Below are 26267 nucleotides of genomic sequence, written 5' to 3' on the forward strand. Positions count from 1 at the left end.
AACGGGGTGAGGAACCCACTGGAGTTTGTTGGGTAGGGGCACGGATGTCTCGGGCCCCATTGAGCTGCTTGCGTGGCCGGGAAGCGTCGCTCTTTCTGTGCGAGATGGAGATGTCTCTGTAAATAAGAGCGATATTTGGGTAACTTCTCTATTGTCAAAATCTTAAAACCCATCAGCTTTGGAGGAGAAACACGTTTTTGTGGCGCAGACCCCTTTGCTCTTAGTATTTAATCGCCTCCAAATTGAATGATTAATGTAATGAAGGCACTGAAACGGTATCCAGAATTTAGGCTACAGATGTTTCATATTTATTATGTTTCCAAGGGCTGAGATAAATACAGGAATAAGCGATAGCATGGCTTTGCTCGACATTTGGGAGGCTCTGGCGTATCTGATGAGCTGCAATTTTGGGGTTTATCTAAGTGCAGAGTTTGTAGCGAAAATAGAAAAGAGATACCAGCCACTCTTTTAGCTCCCTCCCTATGTTGTTTTTTCCTCCTATAAAGGTTGAAAGCTATTTTTGGCGGATGCGTGGTCAAATTGTAGTATTGGTTTCGGAGGAGCCGCAGGGATCCAGGCGCGGGGTCCCCACCCCACCGAGGGGCAGGGGGTGTGGGGGACCCCCCGGGTTTGTGTGGGACGTGTGGTTGTGCTGGTGCGGCCCCTGGCTGGGGTGGCTCTGATGCTTTTGGCTCCCTTGAAGGTCTCAGCCTGTTTTAATATCAGCCTGAAATGTGTCGGGCTCAGGCATCAGCAACGAGCCCTCCCCGGGGGGGAAACTGAGCACATATTCTTGACTCAAGGAGCCACTCTGGTTTACACGCGGTGAAGATCTGGCCTAGGAGCTGCTTATTTAGTCTCCGCAGCAGCTCGTGTGGAGCCCTTCGACCCCTCTCTTAAATATTAACAAAGCAATTTCCATAGAAACTGGCAGCCGGGTGGGGATGGGGAGGTGGATTTTGAGTTGGCCAAAGTCCTCCAGGAACCACCCGTTGTGTGATGTATAAGTACCCATGGCTTTAGGAGGGTCTGCTGTACCCAGATGCACTGAGGGAAGCCCCGGAGGTTTTGGGAAAGAGGGAATTTTCAGGCAGGTTGGCTCGGTCCTTGCCCAATGTCCCGGCACAGCGCAGGTTTCTCAGTAAACCCTGAGGTTTCTCCTCCTAAACCATCCCTGTGGTTCCTGGTCGGTGCCGAGCGATGCCGGACGCGAGAGTGTGGCCCGAGAGGAGGAAGGGTCCATCCCGCTCCATCCTTTTGCGACAGTTGGGTGTCCTAGTTGTTAAAGAAAAAGTAAAATAAGAGCAAAACTCGCACCACGGGCCATGTCACACCTGTTCTCTCCTCTGTCCCCATGCTCTCTGTAGGTTCGACGTACCCCCCCAGCTGGCGCAGCGCCCAGGGAGCCCCGGACATCTGGCAGTTTTCGGATGGAAGTTCCAGAGCACTTAAATTCTGAAAGGAGGTGAAGCTGGGCCGAGCGGCCGGCGGCGGCGCGGTGTCCGGAGGTGTCGCGGTGTCCGGAGGTGTCGCGGTGTCCGGAGGTGTCGCGGTGTCCGGAGGTGGCCTCTGTCCTGCTGGCTCGCCGTGTCCCCGGGAGAGCCGGAGAAGTCACCTCGCCGAAGGCAGCGCTCCCCGGGCTCCTCCTGCCTGCAAGACTATCGTATTTATATTTTGTAACAGAGTACAACACTTCTTTGGGGTTCTTTTGTTTGGTTGGTTTTTTGTTGTTGTTGTTGCCTTTTTTTAATTGTTTTTTTTTTTTCTAATAACGAAAGCAAACCCACCAGCCAAGGTGAAGGGCTTAGCGATGGCTTCCACCGGCTCCTTTCCCCATGGAAAAGACTATCTTTGCGCTCATGGACAGCCCGGCCTCTTGGTTTTATCTCCATGACTTGCCATTTCTCAGAAAGCACATCTGATGTGACGAACTAAAAATAAAAACAAAACACAGTGTAGGTCTGTGGGTGGGTGGGAAATTGCCATAATAAATGTTGGAGCTTTAGGTTTTGTTTGCTCTGTCTTTAATTTTTAATGCTAACAAGGGCCAGGCGGCTGGTGTGACTTTGTATTCACCGTATCGGCTGCGGAAAACCAAACGCTGGGTTTACAAAGGGAAAGTGGGGGCTGGTGTCAGTGCGAGGGGCCTCTGAGTTGGGGTCAACCCCTGTTGCGATGGGTGGTGCTGAAGCGGAAGGTCTCTCCATCGCCCACCTCCTCTTACTGACTGCCGGCTCTCGTGTTGCATTTCTGCTGTTAAACCACGTGCTTTCGGGGCTGGTGGGTCTGTCACTTCCCTTAGTGTCTGTCTGAGGAGAAGCGAGGCCAGGTGGGGGGTTTCAGTGTGTGATGGAGATGCCGTGGGTACCAGGGATGCAGAGCTGTGGGTACCATGGGGTGCAGAGCTGTGGGTACCAGGGATGCAGAGCTGTGGGTACTGGGGATGCAGATCTGTGGGTACCAGGGATGCAGAGCTGTGGCTACTGGGGATGCAGATCTGTGGGTACCAGGGATGCAGAGCTGTGGGTACTGGGGATGCAGATCTGTGGGTACCAGGGATGCAGAGCTGTGGGTACCAGGGATGCAGAGCTGTGGGTACTGGGGATGCAGATCTGTGGGTACCAGGGATGCAGAGCTGTGGGTACTGGGGATGCAGATCTGTGGGTACCAGGGATGTAGAGCTCTGGGTACCAGGAATGCAGAGTTGTGGGTACCAGAGAATGCAGAGCTGTGTGTACTGCAGATGGGTGCAGAGCTGTGGGTACCAGGGGGTGCAGAGCTGTGGTTACTGGGGATGCAGATACATGGGTACCAGGGATGCAGAGCTCTGGGTACCAGGGATGCAGAGCTGTGGGTACCAGGGGTTGCAGAGCTGTGGCATGGGGGGAACTGCTGTCAGGTCGGTGCCCCAGTGTCACCCACCGAGCACCCCAGCCCTGGCACAGCGTCCCTGCTTGCTGGGGACACTTGTCCCTTGCTCAGGGCTGAGCACCCGCCCAAGGAGTTTGCTGAGCAGAAGATGGGTTGTGTGCGTGCTCGTGTGCTGTCTCCGCGGGGATTTATAGGCTGTAGCGACTCGTGCCTGTGCCGGCGAGCGGGAATGGACCTTATTTGGTGAAAGAAACCAGCTGGGGAGCCATGGAGCCGCTGGCCGGCCGTGTGGGGCTGCGGGGCGCAGTGGGATGGAGCCGAGTCCCAGGGCAGCGCCAGCCGATTGATTTATTTCGCGTCTTGTCTCCATCCTCGCTTCTGCTTTTATTGGTCTCCTTTCTTAAAATCCGAGTGAGGCACCTGGCTGGGCTGACTCTCTCCTGGCAAAGAGGCCGTAGGGAAAATGTCATTGCCTTTGTGATGGGTGGTCATTGCGCTTTTGTTTGTTTTCTTTTAAAAACCCCAGGCTGTGGTTCTCCTGTGGTCCGGGTCATAGCACAAGCACAGACACTTTTGTACCTTGGAGCACGGCGAGGGCTCAGGGTGGGCAGCAAAAGCTCTGGGGTCAAGTCAGGAGCCTGGGGGGGACCCAAAGGGAGATATTGCCGCTTCTTTTAAGGCAATTTGGTCTTTGAGGTCCAATTACCCCAAAGTCTGCACACACCCGAAGCTTTTTTTATCATTAAGAGATGTTTTTAAAAGGTTTGTACTATCCCAGCCTGTGCTACCACCTCCGTATCTGCTTATAAGGGGTTTTTTGAGCCTTGGAAGGGTGAATCCTGTTGCGTTAAGCATCCTATTGATTGCAAACATGCCATGGGTGAGGGTTTAGCAACTCCATGGGCTGCTGGCACCTCCACTGCTGCCCTGGGGCATCTGCAGCCGGGCAGCTGTGTCAGGTCAGAACCAGCAGTGTTGTTAATTGCAAAGGGGGTTGCTCTGCTCTCTCCTCCAAATTGCAAACCAGGGATCACTTGGGATGTATCTGCAGCAGCCCTGCAATGCTTATAATAAGGGGCAGCTGCAAAGCTGCTTTCTGAGGGTTTTTCAGCGTGCTGGCCAGTTTCGGGGTGTATTTACCCTTCCTTTGAGCACAGGCAAAGCTCAGTGCATAGATGGCTTTTGGGGGCATCTACTTGTGCCTGGTGGACCAAGGGCAACGTGCTCAGATTTCTCCAGCCATGGCCCATCTCTCCACAGCAGGAGATTCTCCCAGGAGAAGGACAAAACAACAGAGCTGTAACAGTGAGAAGTTCTACCTGTTTTTTCATGAAGTGTTGGGGTGAAGTGATGTACATTGTCCTTAAGATGTATATTTTTTTAATATGGGTGTTAACCCTCCCGCAACTCTTAGGACTTTCAAACATCTGCAGAATTTGTGTTGCCTTAAAGTTACAAATGTGTGTAATGACTGTGCTGGGGGCTCCTCTGTGCTGCTGCAGGGTCGGATCCTGCTCAGGCTCTTGCAAAGCAACTGGGCAGACCCAGCACCAGGTTTTGGTGGAGCTACGACGTTTTGGTAGAGCTACGAGGGTTCCCACAGCTTAGTGTGACCTGGGCTGCCATGTGCGTTAATTGGGGGTATCATCATTAGGGTCCTTTTTTTGTCCGGCTGCTGCGAAGCTTTTTGCTGTGTCCGAGTGCGTCCCGTTGCGTTACAGCGGCTTAATGAGTTTCTGCCAATTAGCAGGAGTTGAGGGTTCCCTGCAAGGGGAGAGCTGGAATCCTGTTCGCCTCAAAGCTGGAGGTTGCTGTGGTTTTGGGGCAAGAGGGGCGGAATTCCCAGGGATTTTGTATTTTAGCGGATTCCCAATGTGTCAGTCTGCATATCAGAGTTAAAAGATGAAGTACGCTCGGTCTTTATAAAGAAAATAAAGCTCCTAAAGTTTTGGACTTCTTAATAAACAAAAGAAAAGCTTTCTCTTTGAGATGAGCAAGATACCTGGGAATTAGCTACCTTAGCTTTGATTTTTTTGGGGGGGTTTGAAAAGCCGCTTTCAAGCTTTAAGGCGATTTGACTGTGCTGCATTTTGTTTCTAAGCACATTTTCGTGACACCAAAATGCAGCGAAGGTCAAGCCTTTTGTGAAGTATAACTTAAATTTTGCTTTCAAAAGAACATGTATTTTGGATTCGCGCCGCATTCGGGCCGTGGGCTATTACAAGGTGAGAAGAGAGGGGTGAAAAGAATGTGTTGGAGGTCACTTATTGAACGCGGTCTCTCCAGAAAGGATCTGAAAACAGATCTAAAAACCCCGTGAATGGGATTTCCAGTGACACTCCCAAACCTTCCACGTTCCATTTCAACCCCAGCTTTGTGTCGGGTCCCATTAAGCGACCTGTGGGACCAGCGGCGGCATCAAATTTTGAGGATGCTCAAAATATAAGCCCTACTCCGAAAATAAGCCCTAGTTACAGTTCATTTAAAAAGTCGATTTAAATAGTGTTCAGGCAGCTATATGTGTAAAAAAAAAAAAGTAGTGAGTTTTGGAGCAAAAAAGAATATAAGACCCTGTCTTATTTTTGGGGAAATAGGGTCAATTAAACCTTGTTGCCCCTCCATCCCAACACCTCCTGAACCTCCCGAAATCACCCTCTTACCATTCAGCTTCTACGGGGGTCCAAATTATCAATTATTCCCAAGGAAAGATAGAGTTAGAGGGGGAACACAACCAAAAAAAAACCACCCCCAAAATATGGCCCTTACTCCTTAATCTCACTGGATAGAGTTACACATCTGGTAGAGGCTTGTTCGTTGTTACTGTTACTTTTATTGCGTCTTTAGCGGTGATGAAGTTCAGATGGCAGAACCAGTGGGCCCCAATTTAATTTAGCCTGGGCCTCCCGTAACGAGCGCGACGTGATCCCCGGGAAACTCTGGCTCGGCCGCAATGATGGGCAGAGGTGGTGCGGACAGACAGACGGACAGACAGACAAAACCCCCGTGGCAAGGGTGGGGGTGGAAAAAGGAGAAATTTAGAAGTGGGGGTGATGACGGGTGGGTTGGGGGAGTCTGTGCCATTTGCTGTGTAAGCATCAGTCAGTGCTGTGAGATGGATGGATGGATGGACAGACAGCTGTTCATATCGAAGCCCAGAAGCAAGATCACAAGGTGGATTTCCACTTTTTGGGTTGTTTTTATTTTATTTCGTTTTTATTTTGGTGGTCGGGCTGTGTGCGCCGTGACGCTTCCAAGGTTGCTCTAACCCTGATGGCTCTTCCCTGGTGATTTCCATGACCCTCTGGGTTTCCAGGGGTGATGTACAGAAGCTCCCACCTCTCCCCCCGATGTCTGCAAGTGCATGTGTCTAAGGGCTATACAGGACTCATTTACGGGCCTCCCGTTGGTGGGGTATGTGCATGCAAAAATGAAGGTTGTATTTGGCTTCTCATATTCAGATCTATATTCCATATTGTGTTGACCAAGAAAAAAACAAAGCAACTCAGCCCCTGTGCTGAAGAATGTGATGGACTGATGACTTTCAGAAACATACTGTAAATCAAGGAAGCTAATAAATACTTGCTATTAATAAAATGGGGCTACTGCCTTTCAAGTTATTTTCACGTTTTACAACATCTTAAAATTTAAAGGGAATGAAAAAAGCAAAAGGGAATGAAAAAAGCAAAAGGGAATGAAAAAAGCAATACTTTTGGACCTTCCCTCCTCCCCCGGCGTGGTTGTGGCTAAACTTAAACCTACTCAAATGCCCAGACAAGATGAGTTTTTCCTTGATGAGAAGATCTAGATGGAGTGATAAGACTCCAACCCCATGGAGATGACCGGGGGCTGCCCGGCAGCAGGATCCCCTTGGCAAGTGGTGGCCTCTTGCTGAGTTGTCCCCATGGGCTGGCAGAAGATCCCTGGAGCTTGTCCAGCCCAATGCATCAAAGAGCCTGCAGCTCCAAGCGCTACCACCTGCCCCAGTTCATGCTGCAGCCTTAATGCTTCCCAGTTGTGAGCAAAGCTACTCCAGGTGGTAAGTGCATGGGCAGAGCATCCACAGGCTGCTTAACCCTTTCCTTCGGGGTTTCTCCGGCTCTATAGCAAGAGGTTGGGTGAAGGTGTTGGTGGCCAAGGGGCTCCCGTAAAGCAGAAGCAGCAAAAAATGGAGCTGTGAACTTCCTGAGCGTCTGCAGCAGAGCTGGCGGTGACTACGGGGACACCAACGCGCTCTTTAAATAGCTGTGTCCTTGCAAACCCGAGACGCTTTGGGCAGGGAGGGAGTAGAGGATGGAGCCCTAAATAAACCTTGATTTTTCCTCTCTCTGCGAGTGTGTCCTTTCCCTGAGCTCCTGGTCCAGCCCTGCACTGGCTGCGACACCCGGGTGCCCGCGTTGTCCTCTGGCAGCCCTTGCCCCACAGCTCAGCTCCAGAAAAGCCCCTCTCGGTGGGCTCTGCCTGCCCCGTTCTCCCCAAACACCCCTAATTCCAGCATGGATAAAACGTATATTTATTTTGTCTATATTTTCCTCCCCAAAGACCTTCCCCACCACCTCCCCAGCGCGCGCCCCTGGGCTCCAGCTTTTTCATTTGGAGGCTTTGGGGAGCAACATCCCTTCGGGAGCGGTTTTGCATCTGGCTGCTCCTGTTGGCTTTTTGCTGTGTAAAAATCCCCTTTTTAACTTATTTTTCCACCCCCCCTTCCCTCTTTCCCCTGCTGAAGAGATGGCAGCTTCTGTAGCTGTAGTGATTAAAGGGGAAAAAAAAAAATGAAAGCTGATTCAAAGTAGAACCTGGCAATATAAAATAAGGTGTGGAGGTGACGAGTGATCCGGGGGTATATTAAAGCAGGGGCTGGCATTTTTGACATCTCTCCTACCTGCAGCATGTTTGAGCACCTCGGAGACTGTTTTGAAACGCCAAGCATCCGCCCCTGGGCTCTAATTTGGGCAAGTTTAAAAGCGTCCTGTGGGATTTAGTCAAGTCGTTGCTGTTTTCCTCTCCCGGCGACCCTGGCGCTGCCGTATGGATGCGGGGCTGGAAGGGGATGGGGGGACAAATCCCACCCCAGCCCTGTTCCACCTCCCGAGGGGATCAGAGCATGTGCACCCCTGGAAAGGGCACGGGTAGGGAAAACCTCCCTGGTTTTAAATGCTTTTTAAAGCCTCTTAAAAGTGTATTCCCAGCATTGCTGGCAGGCGCAGTCGGGAGGAAGAGGGGGGGAAAAGAAAAGAGCTCATTGCATGCAACGAGCAGGGCAGGCACGGGGAAATTATGCATTTTTCTGGACTGGCTTATTCCCTTCTGTGTATTAAACATTATTTTAATATTCGAGTGACAATGTTTTATAATTAAGCTAAATGTAAGAGATGGAGCTCGCTGGAGAGCGTGAGGAAGGTTCTACCCGCTGCCCAGGATTAAGCGCGGGTTGTAGCATCGTCAGCGCTGGCAAGGACCCTGCCCGGCTCTCGAATGCCAACGTGTCCCACACTGCAGGAATTAAAACCTTTAACTCATAAAGGTTGTAATGTTAATACAGAAGAAAAGCGCTTTAAAAAAATTACATTAGTTCACAGACATCTATTGAACTCATGAGGGGAAATCTAGCCCCTGAGAGATAGAAACTAAAGAGCTGAGCCATAAACCAGTACGATAACATCCTTATTATAAGATGCAAATTAAGGGGCCCAATTCACTTTAAAAAAGCATTATGAGTATTTAATTTTTCTAGGGGGAATATCTCTGAAGTTGGCCTGCGTGTGGTTTTTCATGCTGTGTACTTAAAACATAAGTCAGGCCACGAAGAAGCTGCTGAAGACGGAGTTGAGGATGCTGAGCGGCGTTTTGGGTGTTGGAAGAAGTAGCTGGTGCTTATGGTGGGCAGAAGAGCTGGTGTTTGCACTGGATTTGGATGGGGAGACCGCAGCTAAAGCCAGGAGCATTGCGGTGGGTTTCTGAGGGTGTAAAACAGGGTCTGAACCTGCTCTGGGTTTTGTTTTATTGAAGTGTTTCATCCCCGGAGCGCTGGTTTGGTCCCCAAGTGTCTCTGACCGGCAGCTCGGTGCCAACATCGGTGCTCTGTGGGTCAAGAAGTGCTTGGTTGATACCCCATCTGAGTTTTGGGGATTTTCTAGGTAACCCACTTGGCGTTTCATCCCCTTTTGGGAGGCGGTTGGGCTGCCGTGGTGCTGCCGACAGCGTTGTTGGTCCCGGCTTATAGAAAACACAGCCTGGCAAAAGGACCACGGGGCTTTTGGGTGCTTTGTTTCGGGTGCTTATTCACACTGGAGCTTTTAAAAATGATTTTATTTTATTTGATTTTTTTCCCCCTGAAGTTGGAAGATGGTGTAATCATTGTCTTTGCCCTTGCTGTTTGTCAGATGCTGGAGGTTAAAGCCTGGAGCCAGGAGAAGGACTTGTCACACAGGCTGGGGACAGCTGGGGTAAAAAGGGAAGGAGCCTCCGAGTGTTTGGTCGGCTCTCCATCCAGCTTTAGGGTGGAAAGGTCAAGACTTGTTTGAAAAAGCAAAGAAAATGCAGTACCCTTAATTCGCATCCTTAAAAACAAAAGGCCTGGTTCAGCCGGAGCCATCGGAGGCCTGGAATTGTCTTTTCAAACATAGAAAATAAACCAAAACCCCCTACCCTGAACAATTGCTTTTCAGACGGGCACTATACAGCTTTCCTATATAATGCCTGGAGGTCAAGGGTTGAATAAAACAAGGAGACCAGGTAAATGTGTTCATTTGAAACCCAAGGATTAGGGGATTTTATTTATTTTGCTGAGTTGTTGAGCATCTCTCCCTTTACGGAGACAAAAACTGGATGGGGGCCGCTGGCCCCAGCCCCACAGCGCGAGTTTGGGGTCAGGCTCTGTTCCCACACCGCAGCCTCTGCCCAGGGTTAAAACAATGGGGTTTTCCCTAGGTTGGGTTTATCGGTTGAGGAAAAGCCTGGTCTCTAGCTGGACCTCAACAGCTAAGCTCGGACTTGCGGAGAGTTTTTGGGCCGTGCGCTGTGAAGAAGCCCGCGCTGGATGTGACTGAGGTGCACTAGGACCGCGCGGCAGCAAACAGGGGCTGGGCTGTCTTCCCGCCTAAAGCTGCAGGAGGGGCACTGTCCTCACTGCGCGTGAATAGCTCGTGGACAGTGCCCTGCAGCTAATCACCGTAGGCGGGGGGCCGCGTGACTGCAGAGACTAACCAATCGTTGCCCGCGTTTCTCGCGTGACCACCACGCAAAGGCTATATAAGGGTTGTTAGGAGGCGTATCCGGGGTCATTGCTGTTCAGCGTTGTTAGCGGTTCGTTAGGGGGTGTTGATGTTAAATTCATATTGAATTAGACTCATTGCTCTCGCCGGTCGTGCTCAAAGAGGTCCTGCCGGCAATGTTGCATTCTCCACATCGTCTTACGCCATGGACTGGCCTGAGCTGCATTGAACCCTCTTCTTCACCCAAAGGCCACCTCCCCATCCCCTCTCTGGCAATCACGCACTTATTTGTTTCCAAACCACTATTTACAGGGAATGCTGCTGCTTTTTAAAGCTGCGTGGATGCACATGGCCCGCAAAGACCATAAAATACAGGTAGGTGTCAGGTGCTGGGCTGGCCAAACCCTTAGAAATACAGACTCCTTGCTTTGAGTTTTTTACCAAAAAAAAAAAAAAATTCAATATATCCTTCTTTTATCTTGTTTAGGAACAGTAAATTTAGCATGTAACAGGGTTAGCGGACCGGCTAGGCAGCTGTATGGGGCCAGAGGTTAGTTAGGCTGGAAGTATTTATGTTGCTCAGCTGGTCCCTGGGGAGGCGGCACTTGGGGGGCTCGTCACTTGTTGGACACAGCATTAAACACCTATTGAAACAAACAAAACAACCTTGTTCTGGTAGAGCAGGCAGTGCCATAGTAATCCTCCCACAGAGAGCCGTGAAAAGAGGTGGTTAATCAGTGCTTTTCCCCCCACCCCATCCCGAATCCACGTAGGAGCACCTGGTGCACCTTCTGTACACGCGTAGCCAAAAATCGCCTGGCTGCAGGGACGGGTGGGGAATTGCACTCGTCATTTACAAAGTGACTTTGTGGGATGGTGGAGGATAAATATCAGGGCAACATAAAGCTCGTGGCTGACCCCCAATCATTCAGCTGGCCACACTGGTGTGTTTTTTGCACCTCGTTTCCCATCTCACCGTGCACCCCCTAAACCTCCCCTTCCCCTCAATTTTTAGGAATAGGAGCCTCGTAAATCCTCCGACTCGCGTGCTTTATCGGGTCCCCCAGCTTCTCCCTGCGAAACCGCGGCGGGGGCAAACATCTGTGCGGGGATATCCTCCCGCTCCTCGGCGTCCACCGCCAGGAAGGTGGTTGTGGTTTCGTAGCTTTTTAGCTGCGAAATGAGGAAGGATGTTCTTCCCTCGCGGTTTGCAATTACGGCGTAGAAAGTAACAACCATATTTCTGCGTCCCCCCCGCTCCAGATTCGCTCTCCTGCAGCCGGGCTGAGATAAGGGGCGATGTGTCGGAAAGCAAAACCCCGACGGGGAGGGAGTTACGAAAGTGATTGTCGAAGCTCACCGGGAAATTAAGTGTGGGTCTGTGCCCACCTGTGGTTCTCGCAGAGTTTGCAAATAGTGTTTTATACCATAGCGCCTTGCTTTAAAAACAAAATGAAAACCAAACCACAAACACACGCGCAAAATGAACAATGAAAGAACCCAACCCCCTGAAAAAAACCCCAATCAAACAAACCAAAACCAACTCAATATACAAAAAAACAAACCCAGACACCCTTCATATTTCATGCCTGGGTTGCGGCAGTTGGGAACCTGATGCCCTAAATCCAGTTTCCATCTTTAACACGAGACAGTCTTGAACTTTTGGGAGCAGGTGATGACTTTGTGTATTCAGATGTGCTGGTGTTTGCACCACCAAAGCCTGGAAAGGCCCCAGGGTTAACAGCAGTAAAGGGCTGGGCTGGTCCGTGCTCTCGGGAGGTTTTGCTTCAGGACAGAGTCGATGCCCAATTTCTGGTTTGCTGTCACCCCAGAGAGGGATCCCAGTCCAGCTTGGTGACAGCTCCTTGGGAGCTGCCGTGGGTGATGGATGAAGCTGGAGGGCACTCGCTACGTGTGCTTGAAGCGGTTGGGCATCGTAAGTCAAGGAACAGCAAATTGTTGGTTTGTGAACAGCACAAGCCACCGCCTTGTACCCGGCTACAGACGCTGCTTCTCAGGAAGGACCACGGGTCCTTCTCAGCACCTTCTCAGGCACTCACCGCAGTGAGTCGGGTGGTCAGGGCCTCCCTGGGGCATGTCCAGCCTCAGCGAGGATGTTTCTGGGCATGCATTTTTTGGAAGAGTGTGGTGGGCATCCTGCTTGTGGCTACAAGTCCTTCCAGAGGTGCTTCTCCTCCTCGTGGCCTCCCGACGCCTCCTTGCCATGACGGCGAGGCGAGGTCTGATTTCTGCCCTGGTCCCAGGGCTGGAGCAGCAGAGCTGTTTGGTGCAGACCAGGGTCACCTTCGTTTTGCTCTCACGAGGGCTTCTACTCCTCTTTAAAGAAGGAGACTGAAGCCTCCTCCGAGTTGTGCTGGAGTGGAATACAGGAGAAAGAGCAGCCTCAGAAATCAGTGGGACTCCTGGAAATACTTGGTGCTACAGGATTTTGGCAGACGAGTGAGGAAGGGTTCAGGTCACTGGACATGCACATTCAGCCATCGCCTGCATCCTACCCTGTATCTCTGCTCAGTATCTTTCCTCCTCTTCTCCCCATCACCTCCAAAACCGCTTACCATCTCCAAAGACATCAATGCCCCCAGCCAGGGGCCACCAATGCGCCCCCATTTCACCCCTCCTCATGGGGTGCATTAGTGATGGGGTTACATAGGTATTGCCATACTTGGAATAATAAAAATGACTGAACGAGAGCGATCAAGCTGCCACATATCTTTATAACGCACGTCCAAGTCTTTCAAGACTCAGAGCTCCGAGGCTCATGGAAAGATAAATAATAAGTGGTAATTAAAGATGCACACACTGCACTGCTCTGAATTGCAGAAGGTTTGGCAACAGATGGACACGCCGTGATGCCGATCGAGGTCCTTGCCGCGGGAGTTTGGGGTGGCCGTGAGGGTCTGTGGCTGAGCAGCCGCTTGCATGCGAGAGACGCTTTGCATTCCTGTTACTATTATTATTTAATGTGCATTAATCACTGCAGCTCCAGCGCTTGCAGCCTGGCCATTGCCCAACCTGGCGGTGCCTCCTGGTACCCCCTCTGCTGCAGATTAAAGATCTCGTCCCGCCAAGCTGGGATAAACACGAGGTTTTGTGCCACCGGTTCCCATCATCATGAGGTATCTGCATGGGATAGACCCGAGGGCAAACCGTCCTGGCACTCCGTCAGCTCTCCCTACCCGCGCTTCTGGGAAGCGCAGGGACAGCCACACGCGTGACCTGTTCTTCGGGCCTCTCCTCAATCACATCGCACCCTCGGGTGCATTGTCAGCTCCTCCAAAATTGGTTCTTTTTTTCATGTTAGTGCCTCATCTTTTTTTTTTCTTCCTTTTCCACCTCTTTGACATGTCCAAACCGTTTCATCCCATTCTTAGCACTGACATAAAAATGCAGCTGAGAAAACACTGAAGCTGTTTCAACAACTGCCGCGCTAAAAAGTAAAGTAAACCAGAAAGTAGTTATTACCCAGAGAGCTTCCTCTTTAAATCAGATGGGGGGGAAGAAGTGAGAGTACTTGGTAATTAGATTCTCTCCCTCATCCTAATTGCATTACCAATAAATCAGCTCTGAAGATCTGTTTCTTTTTAAGTTTTCTTGAATTTAGCCTTTGTCTGGGATTCTTGGAACAACAGAGCCGCAGTAAATAAGATTAACCTATAGTTAATTACTGGGGTATTTTGGCTGTGCCCTGTGGTTGACCATCAGCCTCTCGGAAACCTGTCCGCTGCCAAACCTGGGGAGAGGGGCAGCGAGAGCTGAGCGGGGCGAGCTGGTCCCTCATTACCGACGTTGTTTAAGTGCAGGAGGCTTTACATTAAGGGATAATTTGGCACGCACAAGAGTCCGATGGAAAAAATTTAACTTTTCCTCAGCACGTCTCTTTTTGTTCTGTGCTTTTCGCCCCTCTCTTCCCAGGGTTGCTAAAAGGCCAGGGAATTTTAGCTTAGCAAATGCCTCCTATAAATTCCTTTCTCCAAACACTGTAGATTAATAGTTTCAGAGTCCCGGACCCTGAATCCCTTTAAGCTTCGACTAAACCATATGTACATTGTATATTTTCTTTCTTAGAAGAAGAGAGGATGTTTAGTTAATATGTAATTACGTGCTGGGCCTGTGGGCTGCGGATGGGCATGGGGAGAAACCTGTGAGCCGAGGGAGAGGAGAGGACGAAGAAAGGCCCTCCCAAAACTGCCCCGGGTGTCCCCTTTCCCTTAATTGAAGTCAGGGCAGATCCTGGTGACCTTTCTCTGCAATCTTGAACTGTTGAAACCTGGTGGCTGCAGAACTGATGGGGCGGTGATGTGCAGTACTGGTGAGTTCCTAGCAGGTCACAGCTCCCAGTTCACTGGCGGTTCACGTATGGCGTTCACTCTGATGCACTGGTTCACATGCACTGGGTCACATCCCGATGACATGCGGCCAAAGGCTTTATCAGAAAAATCAGTGCTGATGATTTAAAAAAACACATCCTTGGTGAACATGATGTAAATTCTGGGTTGAAGGAGTTTGCTCTCCCCACCACTCGACTCATGTCTATGCTTTGCAAAGCTTTATTGATATCACACATGAGTTTCTGCTGTGTAGGAAGACAACAACCATTGTGTTGACAGTACAGCCACCCTTAGCAGGAAAAAGAGAGTTCATGGTCCCCCAAAACAATCACCCTTGGATGGTTTTAATTGGGAAGCTTGGGTAGGAGGGACAGTGGGGTGTGCTATCTTGCTATCTCCATTAGGAGAGCATCAGTGAGACTAGAGATGCTCCATGATAGGAGATGAGCCAAGGGTGACATCAGCAATTACTGTGCCTTCACTTATGGACCACTGTCCCATAGGGTCTGACCTAGGTGGGCAGAGCCACCTTGCACGTCACATGCTCCTCCAGCAGCTCCAGGCACAACCAGGGGATGGACCAGTTCCAGGAGCCATCCCGAGAGCCCAGGCAGGAGCAGCAAGAGATGGGGACAGAGATAGAGAGGATGGAGGAGACAAGGATACATGCCTTAGGATTCAGAAACTTGGCCCACTGACCCTCCTATGCTGCTCAGAAAGCATTCCAGGTGGCTCTGCTTGGCCAGTGATGGGAATGGGCTTCAGCTGTGGCCATGCTGCCCTCTCTGCTAATCACCCACAGGTGGGAACAGCCCAGCCCACTTCTCCTCCAGCTCCTCCTCATTCCAGAGGTCTACAGCAAGCTCAGGAGCAGATGGCTGGAGCTGAGCTCACAAGGAGAAGCAGCAGGTTGTGCATTTTTGGGTCTGCCTCGACGCTCCGTTGATGCCGTAGGAGGTCCCCTGCACTGGATGGGCTGTGTGTTGGTGTCCTTGGATGCCAACCTGCACCCGGGGTCTGCTCTGGCCACTGCAGCTTTGTGCTTACACCTGGACTGGCTTTTGTTCTTTGGCTGGACCTGGGAGACAATGCCTGTGATCTTCTTTTGTGTTTGGCTGGCTCAGAAAAAAACATCTCTGGGCTCATAAAGCCTCTGGGACTGTGCAAGGTCTGTGCTCAGAAGATGCCCAGCATGCCTTGGATATGGGGGAGCAAAGCTGCTTTGCTTCAGGAGAAAACAGCAGACATCCTTACCCAGGTTGTTGAAGATGGAGGCTTTTATAAGGTGCTTCCCACAGAACTTCACCCATGTGCCATGCTGAGCCTTAGGTGGCACCTCATCTTGACCTGCATGTCCACACAACTGTCTCGTGTTGTTTCCAATGGGGAGAATGGGACATTCAGCTGGGACCGGCTCTCCATGGAGCAGGTGAGTGGAACTGCTAAGCTGCTCTCTATTACTGCTCTTTGGTGTTGTCTTTAAGAGATTCTTGTTGCAAAGTGGCTTGGGTAAATGTGATATATTGTGTAAGAGGTGAAATGATGGACACATCTTCAATATGGGACAGCAAGGTTGTGCTGAAGCAGCATCCTGTGTCTGGCAGATCCCTGGTTGAGGAAGAGCTTGTGTTGTATCTATTCAACTTAGCTTGCTCTGAGCAATGCCTTGATTGATCCTCTCTGCATACAATACCTGGTTTCTCACATACTCTGTGTGCTGAAATTCAAGGCTGATACTTGGCATTTAAGTTGCAGCGATGTGGCTCTGTGCAAATACATCTTATCTCTCAAGGATCTCCCCATGCCCATGGTGTGGCATCTGTAATACAATATCACACTGTTTTTCTCCCACTTTGCTGGAGGGGAAAGCTTAGCATGGGCTATGCATTAGATTTTTTGAAAGCCTCTATACTCCCTGGCAACATGGGCTCGGTTTAGCCCTTCATCTGTGCGAGGGAAATACATTGGGCATTACAAGTGTGCAGGACTGTATAGTGCTTTTTTGAAGACACAGCTCTAGAGCTGGAGGCACTGTCTCTACTGGTGTATTAATTGCAAGAAAGTGTGTTGCTCCATTGTCCTGGCAGAAGTCATTCTTTTCTCCCCATACCTGAGAGTTCACATTTTTGGAAGGGGCTGTATTTTAGTGCTGTGCTGGGCAGAAAACTTTAGGTTTCTGGCACATTTCTGGGGGAGGTTGAAGTTCACTGGAGGTTCTTAAGCGCTGCTAAATTAGTAAAAATCACCAGACTATATCACTTGGAGACATCAGTGTCTCTTATTAGTGCTGAAAGGAAGGGAATATTTAAGCTCAGCTTTGTACCATGACCAGCAGTTCTCTCGCTGGTGAGTCAGGGATGAAACCACCATGGATTAATTCCTCTTTACCTTGGGGAAGCAGCAGAGGACCTTTGCAGAAGCAAATGTAGTGACCAGAGACCAGATTATGTCAGAACACTGGATTTTAGCCATTGAAATTCCCTCCCTCTGCAGTTCTTCAAGTGGTGGGTTGGGGCTGGAGGACCTGGTCATGTAGGTCATTGGGTGCTGGCCCTGGCTTGCTGTATGTCCATGGATGCGCAGTTTTTGGGTGATGGTTGGACCCCCCGTTGCTCTACTGAAGCTCCTGGTGGCTTTGGTGCAGCATGTTTTGCCCAGAAGCTTTCAGTACCTTTGTCATTTTAGCTGGGCAGGACCAAATAGTTATTGGTGGTGCTACAGAAGACAATGCAACCTGGCTCATTTCAGCAAGGGTAGAAAATTAGTCTTGTGTGTATGTGTGGGAGGGAGGTCTCAAATGAAATGTTGCCTTAGAAAGTGAGGTTCTAGTGTTTAAGAAAAAAAGAAATCCAGGTTTTATCTATTTTACCAAAGGCTAAAATGAATTCTTATGTATATTTTATAAGAATATTTGTTTTGTTTATAGCCCAGCATTAAGGATACTTTTTTTCTTAATAAGCTCATGTCAGAACTCCCGTAACTGTAGCCCAAGGGGTATATTTTTTGTGAAAATGAAAAATGAATGTATTATTTACTTATCAATACCGCCCCACGCTGATCAATGCAAACCAGCGGCACTCCCCGCACCGTTCCGGGAGGCGGGTCGCCCTGTCTGGGCAGTGCGGGGACTTTATCTGTAATATGGAGCTTTCAACCGCCGGCTGACAAAATGCCTCTCTGACAGCCAAGCCATTAATTACCATCATCTGAGCCTAATTCATTCATCCCTTTCCCTCTCATGCAGAGGGACAGGGAGGGCTGAGGGCACTTGGGGAAACGTAGGCATGATTCCATATTCGCGATGCGGCGAGCGCTGCCTGCGACTTTGTTGGTTGCAGTGGCTTTAATTGAATTGGCTTGCCAATAAAGCTGTTGTCATTCAGTAAGTGAATTTGTTGTACTACTCGTGCCACAGCTGCTGCATACAACCAGGCGTTTCCTGAAGGCAAGCCAACCTTGTGCTACCCTGCCTGGAGATCTTTTCCTTTTTTTCATTTTTCACCCAAAACTCATCCATAATGTGCAGCGTAATATCCTTTAGGTGTTGTTTCCAACCAGGGGGAAATGGGGTGTCCCTTGCTCTCGCAACCCCAAAAAGCGGTGGCTGGGTGCTGGTGATCCATTGGAGCGTGGGACCAGCTGCTCAACCCGTCTTTGTTTTCAATTAAGGGGCTCTGACCTCCGTTACCCTGCGCTGGTCGTGATAGAGCATCATTGTTCCACCTGCGGCCAGTGTGGGGGATGTTTCGGCTTCAGGGGCACCCCACAGCCAGTGTGGGGGTGCAGAGAAGCTTCTGGAATGCCCACAGTCAGATCTGATCAGCCAATAGAAAAACGGGACTCTCGTCGAGACCCCGCCCATTGTCGCGGGTCTCTCGGAGCACTAGCGAGATGCTGCCGCCGAGACCCCCAACCCGGGATGGAGACTGCGCTCGCCTTGCCGCCGCGGTGTGAGTAAAACTAATCGCAGGATTGCGAGTGTATTTATACTTTTAGTGCACATTTGCACGTGTAACTTTCTGTGCTCAATATGAGCACGTGTATAAATAATTTCCTCGCACAATCGCGAGTGTCTTTTCCTCCAGTGCTTCCACATAAGCACGTGTAATATTCCGTGCACGTTTGCACGTGTAAGTAAATTAACCCTCGCAGGATTGCAAGTGTATTATAAATTTACCCTCGCAGAATCGCGAGCGTACACTTGCCGTACTCACTACGAGTACGTGTATCTCTTTAAAAATAATCCCACACCTAAACAAGGCAAGTGTGTTCTTCTCCGGGACTCAGGGACGGCTCCAGCATTGTTTTGGTGAAGCCATGTGCATGCACTCTGTGAACCGCCTGTTGTATTAGCTACTGCCCCTTAATAATTTTCCTCAACTGACATCCGAACCTGTACTTAAGTCACTTTTGGAGTGCTAAAACCCTGTTTCTCACCGGTTTAATAAAAGTTGTTTTGGACCCTGTTGTCCCTTAAACTAACCTCGGGGTGCCTCCGTGACAGGTAATATATTTTGTTAGCCAGGAGGTTAGAGTCCCATTAAGAAGTCTAGCAATATTGATAAAATAAAGCAACATTAGGAGAGGCGTTTATTATAGGATATGTTGGCTGTTGGGCCAAAAAATACTCCGACTTTCTGCAGTTTATAAAACATTAGGGAAGGAGTGGCGGGGAACGCTTGATTTATGGCGGCTGTAAAGTGATACTCGGCTGAAGTAAAATATTCAGAGGTCTGAGAAAGCGTTATTTTTTTGTGTTTTAAAGCGTGGGATGAGTGTATGGGCGATAGCCCAGAGACTGGTCCACGAGGCAGCCTGGGGTGGCCAAGGACCCATGTTCTCCATACAAACACCTTGTCCTTCTCATGGGGGGCTGAGGGACAAACCTACGTCTGAACTTCTGCCCCCTCTTCTCTTCCACCTCAGAGCAAACCCCATATTTTATCACCCCCAAAGAAGGGGGTGAACAGATCTGGATCTGTTTCAGGACATTGTGGCTGAATCCCAACTCCGATTGGGATGAATGACTTCTCTTTTTTGTTGGTGCTGTGCTGAGCTGGGGGAATTACCCTATGAAACAAGGTTTCTTCAGAATCTTGTGTTTTTTTTGCTATAACCTCATAAAACATTGCACTGAAATCTGAGTTCATTCCATCAGATTTCTCCAGATTTATGCTTATTATAGATTAATACATCCAAAATATGGGTAGGTGGGGTATTTCAGGCTCTCTACTCAAATTAGATAATACTCAACCGGGTTCCAAACTGAAACTGTGGGAGCTGAAGTAATATTTTGGGTGTCAATCATGCTTGAGGTTAATAGCAAATTTGAAGAGATACAGCCGGCAATGAGGTTAAACACATACATGAACGCCGGTTTCTAGACAACCAATATGGAAATAAATTCTGCGCCATATAGACTTATGTTATTTGAGTAGTAACTCATGAACAGAAGTCTAAAATTGATTGATAAAAGTAAAATTTCCCTTGGCTTCAGTCCCAATGGACGTAACCTGTGCTGGGGACCTGTTTCCTTCAGTACAGGAGCCTGTTTGTACAAATCCGTGGAAGTGGTTTTGGCAAAGGCTGCGGTGCCGATTTCCAGCCTGGGAAGAGTCACTTTTCTTGTTAGTTTGGGAATCAAAATTTATCAGGCGTAAAGCTTGGGGGCCTTCAAGTAGTTGGCTTGTCTCATCTCTGTGGGGGATCATCTCTAGGAGCAAAACCATGATGGCAAAAGTCCCACCGATGTCCATAAGGCTGTGATTTTTTTTTCTCCTTGCCGTTCCTTGGGATGTTTCCTACAAATTAAGGATGGGGAAACCTTCATGGTGAATAACCTGTGGTTTGGGTTACTCAAAGTAACCCGATTTAACTGGAACGTTCCCCTCCGAGCAGTAATGCTCGGTAAGTGGCTGTGTCGGTCAATTATAGACTTATGGCAGCTGACAAGGTTTTCTCCTGTCATCCCTTTCCACCACTCCCCAAGCCTCTGGCAGAGAGGACAAACCCAACGACAGTGAGTGCACACGAACCTCAGCCAGGGGTGGCAAGCAGCCAAGAGAGAATTTCAGGATAACTTCATGTTGTCTTTTCCTTTCCTTAGGTATAATGTTATATATGTGGAATGCAAACGCATTATTATTTGTTAAAAAACACTAAGCTGACAAGAGCTTTTGTGTGCCTCTACCCCCCACACTATTAGAAATAAATTTTTAGTATTAAGAGCCGTGTAGTTCTTGATTAGCACCTAATTAAGTAAACCCTTCTTTATTTAGAAGGGTTATATCTTTTTCTTAATTCTTCCGCGCTCTCCGCATTCATGGTTTAACAAAACTGTGCAGACATACTGCCCTTGCTTTACAATGAGATTTCTGTACAGAAAACGCAAATAAAGCATAGTTTTCCAGAGATTGAGAGGAATGATTGGGGGGGCCGTGACTTTGAGACAGCAGGTTTGAGTGGAAAGGAGCTGACCACTGAAACCAGCCCCTAGAAGTGCCATGAATATTGGTTTGTAGCAGGGCAGTGTTTATTTGTCTTTCTCCTTGGCAGGCATTGCTTTTGCCTTTAAGCATAGCAGGGTCAGCAAAAGAAAAGAATCTAATCTGGAAGTTTTGGGAAGGGAAGAAGAAAGTGGCGAATAAATGGTCACATTGGAAAACCTGATAGTTTTAACTATCGCAGTGGTTCTCGTAAAAATCTGCCATATTTTGTGCACCTTCGGCTTGTTGGCAGTTCAAGCTTAAAAACTTTATTTTGTGTGCCGGGTTTGTGTCAAAGTAACCTATGCAAAAAACAAAATGTTAGTCTGGGTGTGTGGGAGCTTTGGAATAGGAGGGTGGGGGAAATGAAGTGCTGTTAAAGCTTATGAACACCTGATGTGTTAAAAATTAGCTCGTGTCTCTCCTGCAGTCGCGACACAGGGCGCTGGTGGGACGTGCAGCCCGGTGCCAACTGGTCTTCGTGTCTGTGCGAGCCGCGGGAGGGCTGGATCCTCTGCGCCCAGCCCTCCGCTGCCCGCCCAGGGTGTAATTAACTGTGTGGGTGGCAAAATGGCCCAGGGCTCCCCGTTTGCATTTTGTGCAACTGAATCGTACCCTCCTTGCTCGGGGAATGTGGCAAATAAAACCCTCACAGGGCAGCGCTGAGTGTTGAGGAGGAGTTTTGAAACAGCATGAGAATGGGTTTTATTGCAGTGTATCACTTGCTGAAACTGCAGGGCTGGTGCAAATAATCTATTAAGAGGAGACTTTTGTGAAGCTGTATGTTCTTTTTTTAAAGAGGTTTATGGCTTGGCTAGCAATCGTTTGCTGTGTGAAAGTCGGCATGGGGCCGCCTTGGCATGAGGGCTGCCTGGTGTTGCAATGGGTGGGGAGGTACCTGCAGCTGAAGCTGTGGGGCAAGATCCCAATCCTGCCCGAGCCAGGTGCCTGCACGGGGGACACCGGCACAGCCAGGGCTTCCCCAGGGCTCCTACGTGACCCCACTCTGGATTTCCTTTGCCTGTGCAATTTCAATCTCCAACACCCAGGCTGGCCCTCTTGCACTGGCTGTGAATTGGATGCTTGCGCCCTGCTGTGTGCTAAGTCAGACAACTTCTTTGTGTCTGGGATGAGGACTTCTTGTCTTACTTTTTTCTTAAGGTGCTGCTATAAGCAAACTCTGCCACACACACCGTTTCATGGATGAAGGGTCTTGGCTGTTGCAACTCTGCCTGTGTCGCAGGGCAGAGCCGATGGGCTCCCTGCCGCACTCCCCCAAGGTCAGGATTAGACCTTCCTTGGGCTCCCCCATTTCCCCTGTGACCCTGGATGCAGCCTGGGCTTTAGTGATCCTGTTGGCTCTAAAGGGTAAAGCTAAAGGCCAGGTACACGTGGGAAGGGATCAGGCGAGTCTAAGGCTCTGCCCTCTGACAAGTTTGGCCGTGCTCTTTAGCTGCATCTTCAAGGGCCTGGTGGTTTCAAGCCTTGCTCTGTGCAGAGTTTTATTGAGGTTTCCTATGGGAATCCCCCTTTCCACCGGGGCACACAAGGGTGGCACAAGGACCATCCCCCTGTAGCCCAGCAGGCAGAAACTGCTTTTATCTGATAATACTCTGTGCACAGTAGAAGACCTTGTCTGAGGTCTCCTATGGCCTTAAAGGCACGGGTTGGAGCTTGTACATGGATCCTGATGCACAAGGATGCTTCTGTTAAAATGATGTGTCAAGTGGTTTGTCCTGATCACAGCTGTAGTTTTTGTAGACAAGCACAGTACAGGGGAATGTGGTAGCATCTCTCTAATGGGGTGATTTGATGTCTGTAGTTAGAGACTTGGGTTTGAGTCTGTAGTAAACTACATGCTGCCTTTTAACTTTTGCAATGCGTATTTAAATTTTGCTGTACGCAAAGCCCTTGCACATGAAGCCTCTTTCTGATGTACAGAACATCCTTGTTGTTTTTCAGTCCCATGTCCAGCAAGTGTAGACGGTTCAATGGCATCAGAAACCAAAACCTGCCAAAATGTCTGGGTGAGATGCAGAAAGGCTGAAATTACCCTTGGACAAAAAAGAAGGGGAAACCCCCTTCTTGCCCTCCCCAGGCCAACAAAATGCAACACAGGTGCTTTTCTGAAACTTTCTCTTCTGTTTATTTCAAAGTAATGTACAAATGCGGTTTCAGTATTACGGGGCTCTTCGTGGAGACAGCGCTTGCTCTGGACCATGAATTTTCGGGTGATGCATTTCAATCTGTGACCACTGAGAAGGGAGGATATTCAGTTTAAAGCAGCCAAGTCTGTGTGGAATTCACAATGATGAGAAATACTCTGGAGCTGGGAGTAAGACTGAGAACCGTGCTTTACTGTAAACCTTTGCGTGAGCTGGATGTTGCCTTTCCTAGTCCAGATCCTCCCTGTAGCTGGAATTACTAATACGCAGTTACTTGGATAGGGCTAGATCTGTGTGCAGTGGAAGGATGAGCATCTGTAGCAATTTTATGGAAGTTCAGAGATGCTCCAGATTTACTGTGAAATGACCAAAAATCTCTCTTGTAATGCCATTCACCTATAGACCTAAGAATATCCTGCAAAATACAGAAAGCATCATTAAGCTTATCTTACTGTGGAGGATACCACAGCATGAGAGGGGTGGGATGTGATTTAGTCCAAGGTCCTGGGTTAGGTCTGGAGGTCCCAAGTCTGATTTAGCTCCACGTGCGCCCACCTGACTCCCTCCCATCGCTATGAGGCTGAGCAAGTGTGGACAAACCCTGCCCAGAGCTGCTGCCGAGCTTCTCCATCTCTTCTCACCAGTTTGCTCAGGCGATAAGGTTTGTCTTGCCCTGTTTTTTTGCAAAGGGATTTGGTGATTGCAAAACACGTCACATTATTGACTGGAGGTTGTTACCATCTGGTGGCTGTTTAGATGGTCTGGTACTAATGAGTAGGTAATCTCCATCAAGTTTCTAGGGGACAGCTGTCCTCTCTTGCTTTCTTCCTCACGCTCATACACATCATTGTTGTACCCGACACTAATTGGCGTTCTTATTTGCAAAGATGACTTACGAACGGTCATGGAAGCGCTTTCCACAAGAAATGGGTTGCGTTGTGTGGATGGGATAACAGGAGGAAAACTGCCTTTCCAGCAGCTGTGTTATGTGTTTTATGTGCAGAAAGAATTTCGGGTTTCTTGCAATCTTATATAAGCCTTAAACGCTCTCTAAAGAAGGAATCAAGGGATGTGGGCTATTGTAGATGAAGTAAGATTAATAAAAACTCACTGCTATCCCCTTGGCTTATTTCCTAACCCTCCCACAAGTCAATGGGTGCCTGCTCCAAAGTGCCTTGTCTTGTAAATGCATGCCCAGAAAATGCAACTTAAAAAAATGTCTAGTGCCTATTCAGAGTTGTGATCTCAGATGGAAGCTGTTCAGAGACAGAATCACGTAATGGTTGCTGTGTTCATGGCACTCGAAATGTTGTTCAAAACCATGCAAAGCTGGGTGCTGCGCTTGGAGATGTGGAGATTGGTGCGGTGGGGGATGTCCCCATGGCGGGTGGCTCAAAGGGAGAGTGCTGGAAATGATGCGCAATAGGGAAGCTTCTGGCAATCCAAATGTAGCTCAAGAAGTGGTGTCATGGTCTCCCACTGGACAGAGGAAAGCAGGAGCGCAGATGAGTCACTCCCACCGCTGCTTCGGAACCCCTTCACTTGTCCTATCCCTCTGGTCCCCATCCATCTGCTCACAGGGGTCGCCATGACCCTGTGCAAGCCAGGGGTTGGGTGGAGGGTCTTCCGCTTGTGTGGAGGTCTCTCAGGGACGTGTTTCCTGAAAACATACCATATGACAGAGATGGCTAAAGCTAGTTGAGAGCAGAGCACGTTCTCTGCTGTGGTGGAGTCAAACTCCCTTGCAGAACTCAACTTCTAAGGGTGGAGTTTGGGTCGTCTCTTCTTGCTGTACCACGTCTCCAAGCACAGCTGCTGTCTGAGGCCTCAAGTAGTTTGCGTCTGGCTTAGACTTCCTTGTTGGCACATCATTTGTGATTGCAGGTGGTTATTTACTTGTGTGAAGTTCCTCCTATCTCCCTCCTTATCTCACCCTGTCTGTACCAACTTCAGGCTCTTCTCAAATCTGAGAGGAGCAGTGGTGGCTGCAGTGGCAATGTGGTGTTGATTTGTCTGGGTGCGCTAATTCCGAGTTCAGGTCAGCAAGCGCGATATCTTGGCCTGGTGGAAATTACTCCTGGTGGCTTGCAAAAGACAACATTAAATATGATAATAATGACTGTCTAAAGGCTTTTTTGGATAAAACAAAACATCATTTTGAGCAGGTGGGGGGTTGAGGCCAAAGAGGAAGGTAAGGCTTCATCTTCATCATTGAGCCATATGTTTTGTTAGCACCATGGCTTGGCCTGTGCGGTGCAAAGGCGTCCGCGTTGGCCACAGATGTGCACGTGGAGCAGCAGCACTGCATCACCTGTCATCCCGTGCGGCCGGGGTGAAAGGGGAAGCTATTTACATAAATTATTGGAGAGCAGTAAATATTATTTCATGATATCACATCAAGATTAACTTAATCAAACTTGATATTAAGAGGCAGAATGATTTGCTCTTAGTCAAAGACACAATTAAAGAAGGTGCTTGAGGGTAAAGGAGAGTGCCTACTTAGGAAGATTTTTATTTCTTTATCACACAATGGGTGATGGGTTGGGAAGCTTATAACCAAGATTTTAACTCTTTTGTGGGTTTTGTAGCATAGCCCTCCTGTTTTTAGCAGCTGGTGCAGTCTCAGGAAGGATAGCACAAAATATAGGTGTTTTGTTTTGTTTTCTCCCAGGAATGGAGTTTCGTCTGGAAGGGAGAGGTCTCTTAAACTTTTAAACACCTCTTTCTCATTTCAAGGGTTTCTGGAATTTTTGCAGAGATTTTCTCAGCAAAATTAATCCAAATTAAAGGCAAACCCATTAAAGTTTCCCAGATGGACCTGGGAGTCAGCCTGGCCTCAGTTATGCTGTGCGTCAAGACTCCGCCTGGAGTCTGTAGAAGGTTGAAGTCATTTTAACCTCCTCTCCTCACTGCCACACTTCTCCTGGCCAATAGATCCATGTCTGTTGAATAAAATAATGTTACTTATTTGCTAGGAATGTGGGTTCATTTACTATTTAGGTAACTGGAAGCCAATGTCTCGAGTTTCCCAACGTGTCCATAGCATTTGAAGTGTTTGTAACTCTTCCTGAAGTCGATGGATGCTTTAAGTGAGAGCTCAATGTGTATCATCTCGCTGAGAGAACAGCTCTCTCCTTTGTTTATTGCATCTGGAGTTGGCTGTAAGTTGATTACTCTTATACAACT

The 26267-nt window shown here is 49.0% G+C and overlaps 1 protein-coding gene and 1 long non-coding RNA gene across 6 annotated transcripts in view; both read left to right on the plus strand.

The window, feature by feature from the left end:
* BCL11A (BCL11 transcription factor A) overlaps window positions 1-6465 on the plus strand; it is a 137641-nt gene extending 131176 nt beyond the window's left edge. For all 5 annotated transcript variants that reach the window (XM_065059346.1, XM_065059352.1, XM_021294301.2 and 2 more), the window contains exon 4: window positions 1368-6465. Coding sequence is in view for 4 of the 5 variants with exons in the window: in XM_065059352.1 (XP_064915424.1) it covers window positions 1368-1469 (102 nt within the window). In the remaining variant the exon portion in view is untranslated. The remainder of the gene's footprint in view (window positions 1-1367) is intronic.
* Window positions 6466-12951: 6486 nt separating this feature from the next.
* Window positions 12952-26267, plus strand: part of LOC110362498 (uncharacterized) — a 358492-nt gene continuing 345176 nt past the window's right edge. Inside the window, exon 1 of the long non-coding RNA XR_010471817.1 lies at window positions 12952-15860. This is a non-coding gene — a long non-coding RNA (uncharacterized LOC110362498). The remainder of the gene's footprint in view (window positions 15861-26267) is intronic.

This window comes from Columba livia, chromosome 3 (genome assembly GCF_036013475.1).
Source record: "Columba livia isolate bColLiv1 breed racing homer chromosome 3, bColLiv1.pat.W.v2, whole genome shotgun sequence".
NCBI lineage: Eukaryota > Metazoa > Chordata > Aves > Columbiformes > Columbidae > Columba > Columba livia.